The sequence below is a fragment of the Podarcis raffonei genome, chromosome 17, assembly GCF_027172205.1.
Source record: "Podarcis raffonei isolate rPodRaf1 chromosome 17, rPodRaf1.pri, whole genome shotgun sequence".
NCBI lineage: Eukaryota > Metazoa > Chordata > Lepidosauria > Squamata > Lacertidae > Podarcis > Podarcis raffonei.
The window spans coordinates 37,813,675-37,832,621 of record NC_070618.1 but is presented as its reverse complement, the minus strand read 5'-3'; the positions used below and the strand labels follow the sequence as shown (position 1 = coordinate 37,832,621).

At 47.2% G+C, this 18,947-nt stretch overlaps 1 protein-coding gene across 1 annotated transcript; it reads right to left on the bottom strand.

Annotated features, from left to right (window-relative positions):
- Positions 1-1,088: 1,088 nt before the first annotated feature.
- On the bottom strand, positions 1,089-17,699 carry LOC128405404 (deoxyribonuclease-1-like 1). The gene is made up of 9 exons (XM_053371994.1): positions 17,543-17,699; positions 11,689-11,870; positions 10,858-10,946; positions 8,862-8,948; positions 6,722-6,834; positions 5,656-5,768; positions 4,375-4,532; positions 4,184-4,280; positions 1,089-2,439 (listed from the first exon to the last, which is right to left on the bottom strand). Exons 2-9 carry the CDS (start codon positions 11,830-11,832, stop codon positions 2,305-2,307), a joined length of 936 nt encoding a protein of 311 aa, XP_053227969.1. The 5' UTR covers positions 11,833-11,870; positions 17,543-17,699; the 3' UTR covers positions 1,089-2,304.
- Positions 17,700-18,947: the final 1,248 nt, after the last annotated feature.

Sequence of the window (18,947 nt, the reverse complement as noted above, 5' to 3'; positions counted from 1 at the left end):
GGAGTCTGTAACCTGAAGCGTATGAGGTACCACTGTACATGCAAAATTCCCATGTTCAGTCCCCAGCCTCTCCAGGCAGGACTGGGCCAGACCCCCGCCTGAAGCCCCACAGAGCCACAACCAGGCAGTGTAGAGAAGACTGACAGACAAGTGGTTTGAGTCATCATTAAAGCATCTTCCTATGTTACTGTGCACCTCTTTATACAGGAGAAAATAGGCACCTACTGATTCCTATACCGTGAGAGGATGAGATTACACACACAAGGAGCTCTCTCTTTCTCTCTCTCTCTCTCTCTCTTTCTCTCTCTCTCTCTCTCTCTCACACACACACACACACACAAACACAAACACACACGAGGGGGGAGAGAGCTTTGTCAAATTGTTGCCTAGGAGAATGTTCCCTGAGTCAAAAATGGCAAGAAGTTTCAGTGCTACTTCCCATTCTGAGAACACGGTTCCTCTTTGTATGCCCTTTACCATTTTCTCTTTCACCTAGACTGCCTGTTTTTCAGGAAGAATAGCACATATGATCTGTTCTTATTTTTTAAAAAGGCAGGGAGGGAAAAGCCTGATCAGTGAGCACGCTGACCTGCTGATAGATCACCCTATCAATTGTGGGTGAGGAAGAAGTACAAGAGGTAAATTATTTAAGCGACTGAGAGGTAGTTCTTGGCTGCACTTCATTAATAGTTCTTCCTAAAGAGAACTTCAGCAGTAGGAGGAGGATTAGAAAGGTGGTGAAGTTCTGCTGTATGTTTTTTGGCTTGGAAGCAGCAGCACAGCATATGCCCACACTGCCCAGGGCGGGTGCGCTCCCGAAGGGGGCATGGCACGGAGGGTGCCTGGAGCAGCGCGTGTGGCCTGCATGGAGCAAGCCGCTCATGGGGGTGGAGCAAGCTGTCCATGGTGGACATTCAACACGCTGCTCACCCGTGACTCCCAAACCTCCCCAAGCTGTCAAAACAAAGGGGGAAGGGGGTAATGCCCCCAGAAAAAACGGCACAGCTCCCCCCTTACCCCAACTGCTTGGGATAAGCTTGGGAGTCGTGGGCACAGCGAATGTCACCCCCCTCAGTGAGGGCCCCCCTGCCCCCCCTTCATACGCCTCTGCTTGGAAGACTTTTTTTAGGTTGGGTATTGAGATTTACTCACATGGGAAAAGTCCTTTGTGAAGCCTTATTAGGACTGTGCTACTTCAAAATGCAGGTAGGCTCCACCTCCTATTAAAAAACCCCTCCCTGCACCCTGGGAATTAACACAACAGGGAGAATGATAGCAGCTTCTGGCTCTGGCTGCACCACCCATTTAAAGTAGTATCATGCCACTTGAAACAGCCATGGCTTCCCCCCAAACAATCCTGGGAGCTCTAGTTTCTTAAGGGTGCTGAGAATTACAAGGAGCAACCCCCATTCTCCTTCCAGAGCTACAATTTTCAGACTAGTTTAACAGTCAACCCCTCTGCCCAGGGAACTCTGGGAATTGCAGCTCTGTGAGAGGAACAGGGGCTTCCTAGCAACTCTCAACATCCTTAACTTACTACTCTCCTTAGGATGCTTTGGGGGAAACCATGGCTGATTAAGGTGCTGTGATCCTGCTTTAAATGGTGCAGATGGGGCCTCCTTCTCTCTGATATGCCAGCTTTTCACAGAGAGACAGTTTTTGACACAGAGCAGCATTCAGTTTCAATGAACCCCACCTGTAGTCCAGAACGGTACAGTCCCATGTCTGTACTGTGTGTGGATAGGTCCTTCTGGCAAAAGGTCAGATGATTCGTTGGCCCTTTTCAAGGCCCATCCCAATTCTTTGATTGTAACTGAGCAGTGACACAAACTTTCATCAGCAGCAGGCTGGTTCCCTTTTTGCAAATTTCTGAAGCAGCCTGAAACAGTACCTAGATCTGGTCCTGGGAAGCCTAGACTCTGCAAGAGAATGAGAGTGCCTGAAAATCCATGTAACTCTTCTTTGGTGCAGTTGCCAGACAGAATTCACCTTCCTATAAGTGGTCCAGTTGTGCTGAAAGATCCACGTTCCCTTCCGCTGCAGAGGGGGCTCCGACTGCATCAATATAGTGCTTCCTTCAGTGTTTAGAATCTGCTTGTACTGGACTGCAGGGGCAACAAAAATATGCTAGCTGACCAAGTGTGAACTTTGAAAGTCCCACGTCAAAGCACGCTCCATGGGAGACCACAGGCAAGCCATCCATTCTCATGTAAAAAAAAGGGAATCCTCTTGGCAGTTCTACACTTCTGTAACTGTAGAGTCAAGGCAGCCACCAGCATTTGGACCCCTGGTATCAGAACAGCTTTAGATGCCATATCCTGAGCCAGCCAGCACGACTAAGGCCAGCAAGACAAGACCAGCTGGACTGGCTTGCTGGCATCTCCAATGGGCTCTGTTCAGTTCCACCTCTACAGGATAATGGTCGCTGATCTCCAAAGCCTGAAACAGCAGATAAAGAGAAAATTAGGAGTTGGGCAACAAGAGATCTGGTTTCTATCCCCTGTACAAAAAAAGGGTTCCTTTCCATAGCAGATTCCAGTGCTTTAATGCAGGCATGGGCAACCCTGTAACCCTCTATATCAGGAGTGGGGAACCTTCTTCAGCTTGAGGGCTGGTGTGTGGGGACAGAAGCAGACATGAGAGGAGCAACTGAGAGCTAGTATGGTGTAGCCGTTAGAGGGTTGGACTAGGACCTGGGAGACCAGGGTTCAAATCCCCACTTGGCCATGAAGCTCACTGGGTGACCTTGGGTCAATCACTGCCTCTTAGCCTAACTGACCTCACAGGGATGTTGTGAGGATTGAGAGGGAGAACTATATATGCCCCCTTGAACTTCTCGGAGAAAAAGGTAGGGGGAAATGCAAGAATGAATAATGTAACTTTTTGTACGTTAGGAGAGTTTCTACATGCAATCACACTCCCTCCATTCCAGGTAAGCAAGAAGCGTCAACCATCTTGGCTGTGAGTCCTGGAGACCTACTCTCTGCCTTGCAGGGCTTTCACACCTGGCCTGGAATGGCTGAGCCCTGACTGACTCCAGCAGCAAAGCTGAGGTGGCTGAACAGACTCTTGGGTTCGGATATTGTTAGGGGCATTTGTTGGGGGTTTCCATTGCTGTTATTATTGCCCTAGTTGTTTAAAATGTTGTTTTTAACTGCTACTAACATGTGTTTTAAGGGACGCGGGTGGCGCTGTGGGTTAAACCACGGAGCCTAGGACTTGCTGATCAGAAGGTCGACGGTTCGAATCCCCGCGACAGGGTGAGCTCCCGTTGCTCGGTCTCTGCTCCTGCCAACCTAGCAGTTCGAAAGCACATCATGTGCAAGTAGATAAATAGGGACCGCTCTGGCGGGAATTTAGACGGTGTTTCCGTGCGCTGCTCTGGTTTGCCAGAAGCAGCTTAGTCATACTGGCCACATGACCTGGAAGCTGTCTGCGGACAAATGCCGGCTCCCTCGGCCAATAAAGCGAGATGAGCGCTGCAACACCAGAGTCGGTCACGACTGGATCTAATGGTCAGGGGACCTTTACCTTAACATGTGATTTGAAATTTGGGGGTTTTGTTGTTTTAAAATAAGGAATGTAGAATGTGTTCTGGGTAAAGAGGAGCTGGGAAGGCAGAGGTGACCCCAATCACAGTGGCTCTGGGTGTGGGGGGGGGGTGGGACAGGGCAGGTAAGGGGCACATGGCAGAGGCAGAGGCCAACCCGCTCTGTATCACTGAGACCTGGGTGGGTGTACAGGGTGGAGTTGGTCTCACCCAGCTATGCCAACCTGGGTACTTGGTGCAACAGAGCAGACTTGACGGTCAGGGAGGAGAGTTGCTGTGGTCTATAGAGATTTCATCTCTCTCTCCAGGCTTTCTGTCCAGTTGGGGGGATCCTGGCACTGGGCAATCAGGACAGATTAGGGATTCTGCTAGTTTACCGCCCACCTCGCCGCCCAGCAGTCTCCCTGCCTGAATTGACAGAGCTGGTCTCAGAGGCGGTGCTGAGGACTCCCAGGCTGCTGGTTCTGTGGGACTTCAACATTCATGCCAAAGCAACTGGCTCAGGACTTCATGGCTGCCATGATGACGATGGGGCTGTCCCAACATGTCACCGGCCCAGTGCATGCGGAAACATACCGTACTATGTGCTTATCAGCAAGCAATTTCCCCCTCCCAACAGGAATTTCCAGGTACCTCTGCTTCTGAGAGCCCAAATTCTTTGGCAAAGTTGAACGGCTGAGCAGATCCAGGCACCACAGCAGCCAGGCAGCGTTCTCCATGCACCACAATCCTGTTTAGGTGTAAGGAAGAGTGAGGCATGGGTTAAAATAGAGTGGATCATGCAATTCATCCCCTGACCAGTAAGGCTGGTTCCAGGATCTCACCTGTCGTAGGCACAGTGGGTTGTGTCCCGAACGGTGGTGTCGGCATTGTCACCGATGAGCCAATGAAAGCCGGGGTCTTGGCGTAGGCGGATTTGTCCCCAGCGTTTCTTTGCCACATAGCCACAGTCAGCATTGAAATCACCCAAGAAAATCATATCCTGGGGAGGAATAAGAAGGAGAAAAAATCAGCTCCCCAAGATTTGTTAAGTGAGCAACGGGATGAGTGACAGCAGAAGAGAGATGCTGCTTGGAAAATAAGCAGTTGCCAGGTTCTCAGCCAGAGATGGTGTTTGTCCTTCAGATTAGGGGAGAGGAACTTTTTATGTCAAGGAACAGGACAGGAAACCTAACCGCCTGGGGCCTGGTTACCTAAAGGACCAGTTTCTCCAATATATGCTATCTCGTATACTTGGCCCAACATCAGAGAACTTGCCTTGTGCTCTGTCTGAGAAGCAAGCTGTACTGGTTGTGGTGGCATCACAGGCTTCATCCAGACATATTTCCAATATGGCAGAATCTACTGTCAAGGTGGAAGCCGTTTGCTAGTCAGCAATAACTTACAAGGTGTCAGTGAAGTTAACTCTTTATTCAAAGAAACAAAACAGCTCAGGCCTAATGAGCACAGCAATTCTTCCAACTAGGTCTTGCCCCAATGGGGCAGTTGTGGGGACTGAAGATCCCTGCCTTCCCACTGCTCTCTAAGTCTCTCTCTCTCTCACACACACACACACACACCCTGGTCCTTCCCAAGCAATCTGAGACTTTTTTTTGCCTTGTCTGTCTTTGCTCTGCCCTCTTTGTTTTCTGGGAGACCAGGGGAAAGGGGGCCTGGTTGTAGTTTGAGGGGGAAAGTCCTTGGCTTCTTCAGCAGCCTGCCTGAACTCTGCCTCTCCCCCCTCCCCAACTTCCACTTATACCTCTGATTTTGGACTGCTCTCTGCCGCAGCCTCTTCCTGCTCACTAAACCCTGTGACCTCTTAAGCTTCTGACACCTCCTCCCAGACTGCTCCCTCTGACCACTCATCACCATCCCACCACCACTCCCCTGGCTCTGAGCCTTCTTCCCCTTGGGGTTCCCCAGCTGGTGCTTCCCATGACTCCTCTGCTTCCAGCCAGTCCATGATATCTACCAATGGTCAACAAGACTGCAAACATTACAATGGCTGGACATGGTCAGTAGTAGCTGCGGCAGTGAAGCAACAGAAAAATTTCCCATGTAGATGCACGGTGAGACAGCAAATCCCCTGCCATTCTCTTAAACCTCAGCTCCCCATTCCTTACCTCTGTGCCCCAGCGTTCCTTCACACTCAGGAAAACATCATAGAGAGCATCTATTTCAGTTTCAGCTGCCTTGGGCATTGTGTGCTGTGGGATCAACACCAGCTCCTTGAGTTCTCGAGAATGGAAATGGAGAAAAAGGTAACCACAAGGTACAGAGTAATCTAGGCAACTTGGAATTCCAACTCAATATAGCCCCTATGGTTTGAAAACAAAACAAGATCTGAAACTACCATTTTGATCCTGGCTTGTTCTCACATTTCCCTGAGTTCATACATCACAGGAACTATGGTTTGTCTGGATACTTCTGATTTCCTACTGTAGCATATGATAAAGGAGAATGTGGAATACACAAAAACAAGGTTTGTTGCAGCTTGCTCACATAACAAAAACCCATGGTTTTCTATTATGTCCAACTAGTCATGCTGTATGAATGCTATTGTCAACAGATGTTTGCTTGGATGATCTGAGAAAATGCAGGAGGAAAGTAGGTGGTCTCTTAGACTGCATCTACACTATAGGCTTAAAGCTGTATCATGCCACTTTAAATAGTAATGGCTTTCAACCCCCCCCCCCCAATCATCCTGGGAACTATAGTCTGCTAAGGGTGCCGAGAAGAGACACCCCCCAATATCCTCGCAGAGCTACAATTCTCAGAGTTGTTTAACAGTCAATCCTTCTTTCCAGGGAACTCTGGAAACTGTAGCTCTGTAAGGGGAACAGGAGTCTCATAATAACTCTCATTATTTTATTATAATTTTTTTATTAATGCTTGGAAAAAAGAGAAAAAATAATACACCAAAGTTAACATCAAATACCAAGATTTTTAATATTAAAAACTAAAAGGGAGGAAATAAAGAAAAAAGAAAAAATACTTCTGATTCTGCACCTAATCAGCTTCATAGACTTTACACAAAACTCTTGCTCCAGAATAGCATCCAACTCTTCTACTTTCCATAAAACAACATTTTTTTCAGTCTTCAAACCCAGATATCACCCTCTGGAAGTTCAGGCTTCCCACTCTCCCACACGCAGAAAGAGAACTCCTGAGATGTCCTAGGCCCCTTACTTTTGTTTGGAACGCTGACGCGAACAATGAAGGGCTCGCGAGCGAAGACATCAGGCCGGTCTGGATGTCTGTCCTCGTAGGAGTAGAAGTCTAGCATCCGAGTCTTCTGTTCCCTAGGGGAGGAGAGCACACGGAAATAATGCAGACTCTGGCCCCAGGGAAGAGGGGAAAGTATGCAGGGGTGGACTTTAATGTGGTGCTCTGAGCGAGGAAAAAATTTGGCACAATTGTTTTTTGTGGATTGTCTCAGTAGGTACTCATATAAATATTAGTAGTAGTAGTAGGAGTAGTAGTTGTTATTATTACTCCCTGGCAAGGCTCCCATCACAGGCTTGCAGCAGGGGTAACACATGGGCTGCTTCCAAACGGCATTTTAATTGAGGCTGATTTGTTTACAGGGAGATTAGATGACATTGTGTTAAAGCACACTTTCCAGTACATTTCCGTATCAGTTTTCTGATCACAAAGAGCCAAATCTTTTAGGGATGTGGGTTTGTTGTACAACACTTTCCAATCAACTGCAATTGTGCAACCTGAAGTGGCCGATGTGCGATTGGCAGTTTGGAAGCGCCCAGGGTGAAGCTGAAGGCTAGATTGTACCTACAGAGACAGTGCTGTGTGAGCAACAAAAGGAATAATTTATTTCACATTATTCTAGCGAATAAGGGTGAAATAAGTGGTGGATATTTGCTAAGAGAGAAACTTGACTCCTTGCATCTGTGGGGATTACAATTAAGGACAATATGTGGGGCAGGAAATTGATGCAGAGCCCTCATCAAGGTCAATAGCACATCCTAGATTGGGCACCAACAATTGCTTTTTTCTTACAATAAAAGGGTCTCATTATTTCTGCATTTTAAAAATGTGGCACAGTCATAGAATCATAGAATCATAGAGTTGGAAGAGACCACAAGGGCCATCGAGTCCAACCCCCTGCCAAGCAGGAAACACCATCAGAGCACTCCTGACATATGGTTGTCAAGCCTCTGCTTAAAGACCTCCAAAGAAGGAGACTCCACCACACTCCTTGGCAGCAAATTCCACTGTCGAACAGCTCTTACTGTCAGGAAGTTCTTCCTAATGTTTAGGTGGAATCTTCTTTCTTGTAGTTTGGATCCATTGCTCCGTGTCCGCTTCTCTGGAGCAGCAGAAAACAACCTTTCTCCCTCCTCTATGTGACATCCTTTTATATATTTGAACATGGCTATCATATCACCCCTTAACCTCCTCTTCTCCAGGCTAAACATGCCCAGCTCCCTTAGCCGTTCCTCATAAGGCATCGTTTCCAGGCCTTTGACCATTTTGGTTGCCCTCCTCTGGACACGTTCCAGTTTGTCAGTGTCCTTCTTGAACTGTGGTGCCCAGAACTGGACACAGTACTCCAGGTGAGGTCTGACCAGAGCAGAATACAGTGGCACTATTACTTCCCTTGATCTAGATGCTATACTCCTATTGATGCAGCCCAGAATTGCATTGGCTTTTTTAGCTGCCGCGTCACACTGTTGGCTCATGTCTAGTTTGTGGTCAACCAAGATCTCCTAGATCCCCACCTACAGACCACAGTGACCTGGATGGTTTGTATAGGAGAAGGCCCTCCCTCAAATAACCTGGTTCTGTTCCAAGTGATGACCACAGCAGCATGAAAGTTCTGGCAGAAGCAGGAGAAGAGTTCAAGGTCCAGCAGAGCAGGGTAAAGTCCAGGGTTCGGCCAAGGCAGCACAGAGTCAAGCAAAGCAAGGCAAGATAAAGCAAAGTCCAGGCTCTGGCAAAGCAAAGGAAGGTACGGTAAGTCAAGGTAGAACAAGGCAATAATTGCTAAAAAAGGTGCTGGCAAAAACAGGCTCCTCTTGTGCCAGAGCTTCTAGGGCAGTCTGGTATCTCCTCTGAACCCACAGCTTCAACCTCTGAAGATGGGGAGTAAGACACAATTTAAAAGTGAGACATACCCCAAGCTTCTATTCTATCAGCCTCCAATCTCCCATTTGTGATAGGTCAGTATTATTTTCTCCATATCTTACAGCATTGTAAAGGATATCTGAGATAGTGTAGTTAAAAGCTATATATGTACTAAAAATCACCATATAAACGTTAATTCATCACAATCATCATCTAAATGCACACCCACACTCATGACACTCACCTGTATATGAATACATAGCGTTCTTGGTAGTTGTTCCGGCCCAGCAGAGGGCTGGTGAGGTAGGTATAGGGACTAGAACTATGATACCTGACAGGAAAAGAGAATTCAGTTGCATTGAAAATATACATGGATATATAAAAAGCACTTCAGCCAGTGAGTGGATAAATAGAGAAAAAGTCTCACTGTAAAGTAGGAATGGAAAACCTGTGTTCCTCCAGTTACTGAACTACAACTACCATCCCTGATCATTGGCCTTTGTTGGCTGGGGCTGATGGGAGTTAATTCCAACAACATCTGGAGAACCACAGGTTCTCTAGCCCTACTATAAGGCAATGTGGGGGTCAAATGTGGGAGTTTTGCAAGACAGACACTTGCTTCCTGCACCACCCAGGTCAGAGGAGGGAGCTTCAGGCAGCTCAAGCCAGGACACCATCATTACAGTCCAGAATCCTCTTGGTGCTGGCAGCAGGGTAATTCAGGAGAACCAATCCTCTGCTGCTGCCAACAATAAAGCTCCCAGATCCAGTGTTCTCCCTCAGTGTGGTCACTGTGCTGCTGTGGAGATCCACTAGCCTGTGTGACTTGCTCCTCTACTCCCACCTAAGGTATGTGTCAACTCTTGGACCTCAGTCCCTTGATACTCCAGGAGCTACTGGAAGGGGAGAGCACAAGAGCCAAGCTGAATCAGGTCAAAGGCCCATCTAGTCTAGCATCCTTTTCCCACAATGACCAACCAGATGCCTATGGGAAGTCCAGAAGCAGGACCTGTGGCTTCCAGCAACTGGTATTCAGAAAAAACTGCTGCCTCCAACCATGGAGGAAGAACATAGCTACCATGGCTTGTAACCACTGATTGCTTTACCTTCTATGAGAAAAGGTGGGCACTTCTCACCACATCATAGTTTGGAGCAGGACAGCACCAAGGAATGCTTCTAGAAAGCAACTTGTTCCAACAAAGGTTGGAAGTGAACTGAGTTCTTCTTCTGTCTAGTCCATCTCTCCTATGCTCTGCCTCCTTATGGAAAAGAAGAGCCTCTTAAAGGGCCAATCCTCCCCTCTGAAGACAAGCATGCTCCCATGTTCCATAGCCTCCCACCTGATGCATTCCCTGGGCTGTGGACTGGTGAGGTACTGTGCAAGGCACTCTGTTTTTGGGCCCACAGGAAGGCACCTGTGAAAGTCCTGATCTGGTTTTATGTACCCTGGTGCTGTGCATCAGGTTCAATGAGCTCCTCCTGGCTGGCCTTGGGTTCAGTAGTTCCCCTGACTACCAGCATGAGCCTCAGAGCTATGAACCCAGTGGGGGTCCTTAGCTGGTACAGTGGTACCTCGGGTTACAAACACCTCCAGTTACAAACACTTCGGGTTACAGGCTCTGCTAACCTGGAAGTAGTACCTCGGGGTAAGAAGATTACCTAAGGATGAGAACAGAAATCGTGCACCAGCAGCGTGGCGGCAGCGGGAGGCCCCATTAGCTAAAGTGGTACCTCAGGTTAAGAACAGTTTCAGGTTAAGAACAGACCTCCGGAACAAATTAAGTTTCTAACCAGAGGTACCACTGTATTCTGTTTCCTGCCTGGCTGGGGGTTAGTGTACACACACACACCCCATCACCATCTCCAACACTCCTCCCCATTCTGACACAGTCCTGCCATGAGACAAAGCACAGCACACTGGCAATTTTCCTGCACAAGCCTCATTGAAATAAATGGCATTGCTAATCTTGCACAGATCTCACTCTCATTCCTGTGAGACTCATGCAGAACAGCCTGGGGAATTATGCCCAACACAATTTAGGGGGAAGGGTTTTTCCACCTCAAGCACCAAAATATCTGGGCCAGTTCTGCTCCCATCATGCAACTGTCCAGCTTTCCTCCCATTCATTTCTCTTTCCCAATCCATATTTTTTCCAAAGGCCCTGTTGTCTCCTTCTCCACTATCTCTTCATGGATTCCTCTCCCTCTGGTTGCATTTCTCCCATATTACTCACACTCACCGATTCAGGGCAGCCACCAAGGCAGGAACTGCTTTTCCCTTTGCATCCATCACCTCTTGTAGGACAGCGATATCACAACGAGAGAGGATCTGTGGGAGGGAACAGAGACACATTAGCTTGTATATCAGGGGTAGAGAGCCCAAATGTTGTTAGACTCCAACATGTTAGTCCTAAACAAGGTGGTAAATCTGTGTCTGGGCTATACCTAGGGAATGGGAGAGAATTCTGATTCAGTTCACATTTAACGGTGAACCTTCTGCCTGCAAAGCATGTCTTCTTACCACTGAACTTTGGCTCTCCCCTGGAGCTCCTAACCAGTGATGGACCTATGTTTTGGGGGCCCTGAAACTGCCATGGGGGCCCATTCACAACCAGCAAAAAGGTCTGGGTAACCAACCACTGTTATTTTCTCCAATGGGGTTGTTCCACAACAGATTGCCACACCTTTACAACAGCTTTACTCAAAAACTTTGGGATTATCAAAATATATACAACAAAAAATTAATCAATTTGAGTCATGCAACTCAAATTGGATCTACTGGACCCAATTTTTTAAAGCAATGTAGACTAAAGTCACTTCTGGGGCTCCTCTGGAATTAGGCGCTCTGAAGCTTGAGCTTCATTGGTTTCATAGCAGATCCAGCCCCACACCTCACTTTAGTGGCTTCTCTTCCTAACCTGCCCTTCCTACTCCTTCCACACCCATTAGAACTTGTTAATACACGTTGTTCATGTGAGCAAATCCTGTCTAAAGAAGGAATTCAACCCACAGAAGCGACATGCATCCAGAAGAATCAGGGCACCCGCCAGGGGTTGCCTTGAAGTCCCCACCTTGACAAGTGTGTCCATGACGCTGGCCTTGCTTGCCTTCCCTTGGGCAAAGCGCTGAGTGTTGAAGGCACAGATCCGGAAGGGGGCTCCTGCTGGGCACAGCAACAAGAGCGGCAAGAAGCGCAGAAAGCAGGAGGGCTCCATCCTTGGGAATCCAGTCAGGTTCCTTCTAGAGACGGATTCTGTGCAAGATAAAAGTGAATCAGAGAAAGACGGAAAAGCAGGCCGATGGAGGAGGTGGCAGTGGCTGGGAGCCTGTCGAGGGAATCGCTCCTACAATAGTGGCCACTCATGAATCTTCTGGGACGAATCTAAATATAGAGATGAGTGCTACTAAATAAAGACCAACACAAACGAAAGAGCAGAAAGCAGCAGCGCGTTAGTTCATGATTCTTATGCCTACAGACTCCTCCTAGGCAAGGCTTGGTTTCAGCCAGGGGGCACTGGCACAGAGGCAGTTTTCCTCTTGGAGGGGGCAGCTGCTGTGTCAATTTTAAACAGGATCATGGTGCAAAGAGAAAGACACACACACACACACACACACACACACCCCGCCGCAGACTGCAGTCATGAAGCTGGTCAGGCCCCTTTGCGACGTTATTTTCAAATACGAAGATCTGTTGAATGTATTCACACCTTTAACCTATCTTCTGCTTTGATGCTAAAAACTTGCCTTGAGCTCCAGCATCAGCTCTAGAACATGCGGTGAGGGCCTCCCGAGAAAAGGCAGGCTATATGCATCTCTCACAAGCTTCCTATATGAAATTAGGGAGTGGGGCTTCCAAGTCAGAAGGTACAGCTTCCATGCAGGCATAACTCAGCATTCAGGGAAGCTGAACATTGGAAAATTCAGTTCGGACAAAAGGAAGTCCTGTACACGGTGCAGAGTAAAACTAAGGAATTTGCTACCCCAAAACAATCCATGAATGGAGGGGGCTCCTGCGCTCATGCCCTGCTTATGGAGTTCCCACAGGACTCTGGTTAGCTACTCTGACAACAGGCTGATGGGCAAGATGGGCCTTTGGGCTCTTCTTCTGGTATTCCTGTTCAATGAAAGGTGGCATACAAATAATGTGACTAAACAAATAAATACTCTTGTTTATTCCTTTTTGCTTCACATCTCACCTTTCCTTAGAGGAGATCAAGGGGGGAGATATGGTTCTCCCCTCCTAATTTAAGGCTCACAGCAGCCATGTGAGGTAGAGGCTGAGTCAACCAGTGAAATTCAGGGCCGAGTAGGGATTTTTTTTTTTTTAATTATCTTTATTACTTTTAACAAATCAAAAAACAAAAAAACACAACAAAGATAAGACAAACCAAAAACAGTAACACATTACAAAAGAAAAAAAAAGAAGGAAACATTTCAAAACACAACCTTTCTTTCATTCACTTGTTTCCTCGACTTCCTCTCACCTCCCTTCTTGTATTCCACTTCTATTTGGTAATTTCAGCAAATCCTTTCCATCTTTCTCTTAAATCTCTATCAAATTATACATAACATAATTTTCTTAACCTTATTTTAACATTAAAGCTAAAACTTATAGATGCTTAACTTCTCATAACATTTCTGCTAAATCCATGAAGTGTCAATCCACCGTTTTTCTATCCCTCAAAAAATTCTTTTCTTTGTTTTGTTATTTTCATATAAACTTTAAACTTAGTATATACTTTAATAAGAACTTTAAATTTTCCAATCTTCTTCCATCAGCTCCTCCCCTGGTTTCGGAATCTGCCAGTCCTTTCCGTTAATTCCCTATAGTCCCTCAATCTGGAAACCTGATGTCCAAGGCTCTTAAATCCCCTCCAAGCCCCTTCTGCAGATTTTCTTCATACTCCTTAATGCCGAATAGCAGGTCTCGAGGAAATTCCATCCTAACATTGTAATTGTATCTTCTGAACCATTCAACCAAGTTTCCATGGCTAGAACTAGAGTCTATGTGATCTTTCAGGAGATATTTCAGAATACCTCCAAATCCAAGAACCCCCAAACCTTCAACCTCCTTCAAATCCAAGTCCATATTCCAACAGTCTATAGATCCCTGTATAATGGAATCTTTCCAACTTTCCATCTTCAGTCCAGGCCAGGATCTGGTTCTCAAAATCTGACTTTTACCAAATTCAATCATAGACATCCTCAGTTTATAATCCTCAGTTTGCTTCTGTAAAACTAAGGATCCCGCTTGTGTTGTTTTGGGTTCTAAAGCAACGGCATCCTCCTTTTCTTCCACCAGTTGTACTGCCAAAATAGGTTCCTGTGACAAGTCCTTGGTTATTTCTGCATTGGTGCTCGTTTCTTGTCTGTGGTTGGACATTTCCTGTTCCCAGTTGTCAATTTTTTTAGGAGTCGTCATTCACCTTCTTATGGAGCCCTTCCAGCAAATAGTTTATCTTATACAGTGAGTTCACAATTGCTTCAGTAAGCAACATTTTGAATAGTCAAGGTCAGTCCCTGGTTCTCAGGTTCTTATCTTGCAGCTGGCACCCACTCCTGCAACAGTTTCAAAGCCTCCCACTAGAGGGACACAATCTCCATTTGTATCAATTTTTCCCTTTCTTTCAAGCACCAATTCAAACAACAAAACAAAGTTTCCGATTTAAGTTACTTTCCTCCATCTTAAAAGCAGAAGAGGATGGAAGAAACTGTGTATTTTAACTGACTGTCAAATCCGTTCTATCAAAGATCTTTCAATATAATTCTCCAAACGTCAAAAGCAGCCCGTTCCCAGGCTCAGAGCTGTGGTCTTTTAATCTCCTAAAACTTGCTGAATTCAAAGTTTCCCCCTACTTCTTCAAACGGGGTTTGCATTTTAAACGATGAATATTTAGACCTTTGTCAAAAACTTTCAAGATTTTAGCTTGTAGGGTCTTTGCTTCAGTCTATATACAAAAGCAGAAGGCGGACTTCCTGTTTGAGCCTCCCCGCGTAGCTGCCAAATTAATTCTTTCCCTTTTAGTATCCTCCAATTGAAATTAAAGTTCTTTTAATCCCTTTTTCTTTTTAAAATCTTCCGATTTGTTCTACTCACGGGTAGTTACTTTTAGGATCGAATTATCCAGAGGAAAAAGTCAGCGCTCTCCGAGAACAGCTGTGCGGCTTCACTCCGTGGAAGGAGTAGTTGGTTCGCAGCACCACACCGCTCACCCTACTTCGCTCCGGAGCCAGAAAATCGGGTTTTCCCACAAGTAGGGAAGGTGCAAAAGGTGCACGCTGAATCCCACGGTCACAGGCTTCACCCGCCTGTGATTTTTAACGGGTCTCCGCTTTCGCCGCAGCGGCCAGACCCAAATTCCACGGAGCGGGTTCCTCTGCATCAGAGGAATTCCGCCATTGCCGATGGCGCTAACCCGGAAGTCAGGGCCCAGTAGGGATTTAAACCCTAGTCTCCAAGGTTCTAATCTAGGACTCTAATCACTAGGCCACACTGGCCCACAGAGGCTTCTCACACTTACCTTTCTCTTCAGTGACTCAGCTTTTACAGAATATATCATATATTCAATTTTTAATGTCTCATTCTCCAGTGCCAAGCACAGAAATATGAAAGGTGTTCATATAGACCAAGAATAGACCAACAGCATTTTCACAAGTTGCATTAAGGGTTAAATTAGACATTACTTTACATTTGGACAGTATTATTCCCTTGATATCTAAGTTTCTCAGGCTTGTCTATGGTTCTCTCATCTTCTTTTCCCCATTTTATCTATACAACAACTTGATGAGATACGGTCGGTTTGACTGAGAGATACTAACTGCCCCAAAGGCACCCAGTGAGCTCCATGGCTGAGTGGGGATTTGAACTCGGATCTCCTCAGTCCTAAGTCTGACCACAGGAGTACCACACTTGTTGTGTGGGTGCTGCCCAGAGCAGCAACTGAACATCTAAGTTCCTCTTTCATGATGTCTACAACTGGGGTGGGGAAACTTTGGCACTCCGGATGCTGTTAAACTACAACTTTCATCAGCCCCGGCAAGCATAGCCAATGACTGGAGATTATGGGAATTGTAGTTTGGGGGGAAGTGACAAGTGGGGTACCACAGGGTTCTGTCGTGGGCCCGTTGTTGTTCACTGCCTTTATAAACAACTTGCATGAAGGAACTGAGGGGATGCTCATCAAATTTGCAGATGACAACAAACTGGGAGGGTGTCTATTGCTGCAGAAGACATAATTAGGATTCAAGAGGACCTTAACAGACTGGAAAACTGGGCCAAAACCAACAACATGAATTTCAGTAGGGACAAATCTAAGGTTCTACACTTAGGCAGTAAGAACCAGCAGTACAAATATAAGACGGAGGACACCTGACTTGTCTTAGTAGACCACAAAAAGGTAAAGGTAAAGGACCCCTGACAGTTAAGTCCAGTTGCAGACGACTCTGGGGTTGCGGTGCTCATCTTGCTTTACAGGCCGAGGGAGCCGGCGTTTGTCCACAGACAGTTTTTCCGCGTCATGTGGCCAGCATGACTAAGCCGCTTCTGGCGAACCAGAGCAGCACACGGAAGCGCCGCTTACCTTCCCGCCAGAGTGGTACCTATTTATCTACTTGCACTTTGACGTGCTTTCAAGCTGCTAGGTTGGCAGGAGCAGGGACCGAGCAACGGGAGCTCACCCCATTGCAGGGATCCGAACTGCCAACCGTCTGATCGGCAAGCCCAAGAGGCTCAGTAGTTTAGACTGCAGTGCCACCCGTGTCCCTAGTAGACCACAAGCTGAACTTAAATCAACAGTGTAGTGGCGCCAACTTGGCCCTACACTGTGGGAGCCCAGTGTGTGTGTGCTGCGACAGCAGAAGGACCAGCCTGTAATTGTGTGGACCAAAACTGCAGAGTAAGAATTACTGCATAAGCCAAAACACAGAAACCCAGTCGTCTGTAGTACTTACCAGCTGTTTATATTGTCAGGCAGAATTATTAGTACAGCCAGATCTCGGTTGTCAAACGTAATCCGTTCCAGAAGCCCATTCGGCTTCCGAAATATTTGACAACCAAGGTGCACTTTCTGATTGGTTTCACTGTACCAGAAAAAGCTTTAATTTGCATAAACTAATAACAGGTGTTGAACCCACTGTGTGTAAAGTAAGAGCGAATGCCAAATTATTTTCTCAGTTAAGCCAGATCTGCACAGTTGTTTACGGCAGGTGTGGACAACCTGTGGCACCACAGATGTTGCTGGACTACAACTCCCATCATCCCTGACCATTGGCTAGGTTGACTACTCCTGATTCATGCGACCTTCCTGCTCAATCATCAACACCATCACTATCAATAATTATTGATAATCATAATTATAATAATTATTGATAATCATAATTATAATAATTATTGATAATCATAATTATAATAATTATTGATAATCATAATTATAATAATTATAATCAGATCTCGTGTGGGCCTGGCTGAGTGCTCTGATCATAGCTGTCAACTTTTCCCTTTTCTTGCGAGGAATCCTATTCGGAATAAGGGAATTTGCCTTAAAAAAGGGAAACGTTGACAGCTATGGCTCTGATGCACCAATCCTGCTTATCCGGAAACGGGTTAATTCCAAGTTAACCTGTCTATTTCCAAGGAACAGGAAGTTTCCTCCCTGTCTCGGGCTGTCCTTTAATTTGTCGGGAAGGACCTGGGTGCTCCCGATCCTGAGACACTCCGCTGAGGAGCCATCCAGCAGCTCAACATATTTGCGTCCGCCGCGGTCGAGGCAAAAAGGGAAGGGCGGATCCGATGCAGCGACTGCTGCTACTCCCGCTGCGCCCGTTCCTGCCTTGCAACTCAGGGCGGCTGTTTCCTGCACTTGCCCTTCAGTCGCCCCCCAGCCCTTCCCCGCCCTCCGACCCCCGGCCTCGCCGCGCTCCTCTCACCCGCATCGCGGCGCGCTGGGAAGAGCCGTGCCCGTATCCTCGCGCCGCCGGGCGGCAGCAGCAGAACAGCCAGACGGGGCGGGCGGGACAGTCCAGCCCCGCGCTCGAAGGAGGCGCCACTCGGGGAGCTGCGAGGAGGGCGGAGGCGCAGCTGGGCGGGAGAAGGGAGCGCTCGCCCCCTTGCCAGTCGCCGCTTCTCCCCGAGGGGCCTCCCTTGCGAACACGCCTGGCCTATACAGTGGTACCTCGGGTTACATACACTTCAGGTTACAGACTCCGCTAACCCAGAAATATTACCTCGGGTTAAGAACTTTGCTTCAGGATGAGAACAGAAATCATGCTCCGGCGGCGCATCAGCAGCGGGAGGCCCCATTAGCTAAAGTGGTGCTTCAGGTTAAGAACAGTTTCAGGTTAAGAACGGACCTCCAGAACGAATTAAGTACTTAACCCGAGTATTGTATTGGTCATAGCATTGTGCAACTCTTCTGTTTTAAATAAAACTGTAAGCAGCTTTGTGCAGGAAGCTCCTCAGAAAACGGGGCAGAACTTTTTAAAAGGGATAAAACAGAGAAGGGAGGCTGGCTTCCTTTTGCCTCCCCCCCCCCCCGTAGGGCACCCACTCATGGGCTCCCATCCCGGGGGACCCCACAAATCAGCCTATTTGGGTATTGCGTTTCTGTGCCAATGACTGACAGGAGGGGCAGGTGGCTGGCATGGCTAATATATTCCACACATGTTGTTGTTGTTTAGTCGTTTAGTCGTGTCCGACTCTTCGTGACCCCCTGGACCAGAGCACGCCAGGCACTCCTGTCTTCCACTGCCTCCCGCACTTTGGTCAAACTCATGCTGGTAGCTTCAAGAACACTGTCCCACCATCTCGTCCTCTGTCGTCCCCTTCTCCTTGTGCCCTCCATCTTTCCCAGCATCAGGGTCTTTTCCAGGGAGTCTTCTCTTCTCATGAGGTGGCCAAAGTATTGGAGCCTCAGCTTCACAATCTGTCCTTCCAGTGAGCACTCAGGGCTGATTTCCTTCAGAATAGATAGGTTTGATCTTCTTGCAGTCCATGGGACTCTCAAGAGTTTCCTCCGGCACCGTAATTCAAAAGCATCCATTCTTCGCTGATCAGCACATATACTGAGTGCATTTCAGTGTTATGGGTCTTCTGTGGAAATACACTTAGAGAGCTCAATGACTTACCCCTGGTGTTTATCATGCCTAGTTTGGCCCGAGATATACATAGAATATGTGGCATGTGTAGCTGCCACATTAAGGTGTCAGTAAGGGACGCGGGTGGCGCTGTGGACAGACAGATACATCGCACTAATTAATGTATGTAAAGCTTCTGCGCACTTTCACAAGGGATAATGAACACTATTGCTTGGCAATATTGTGTTGATCTCTTGCA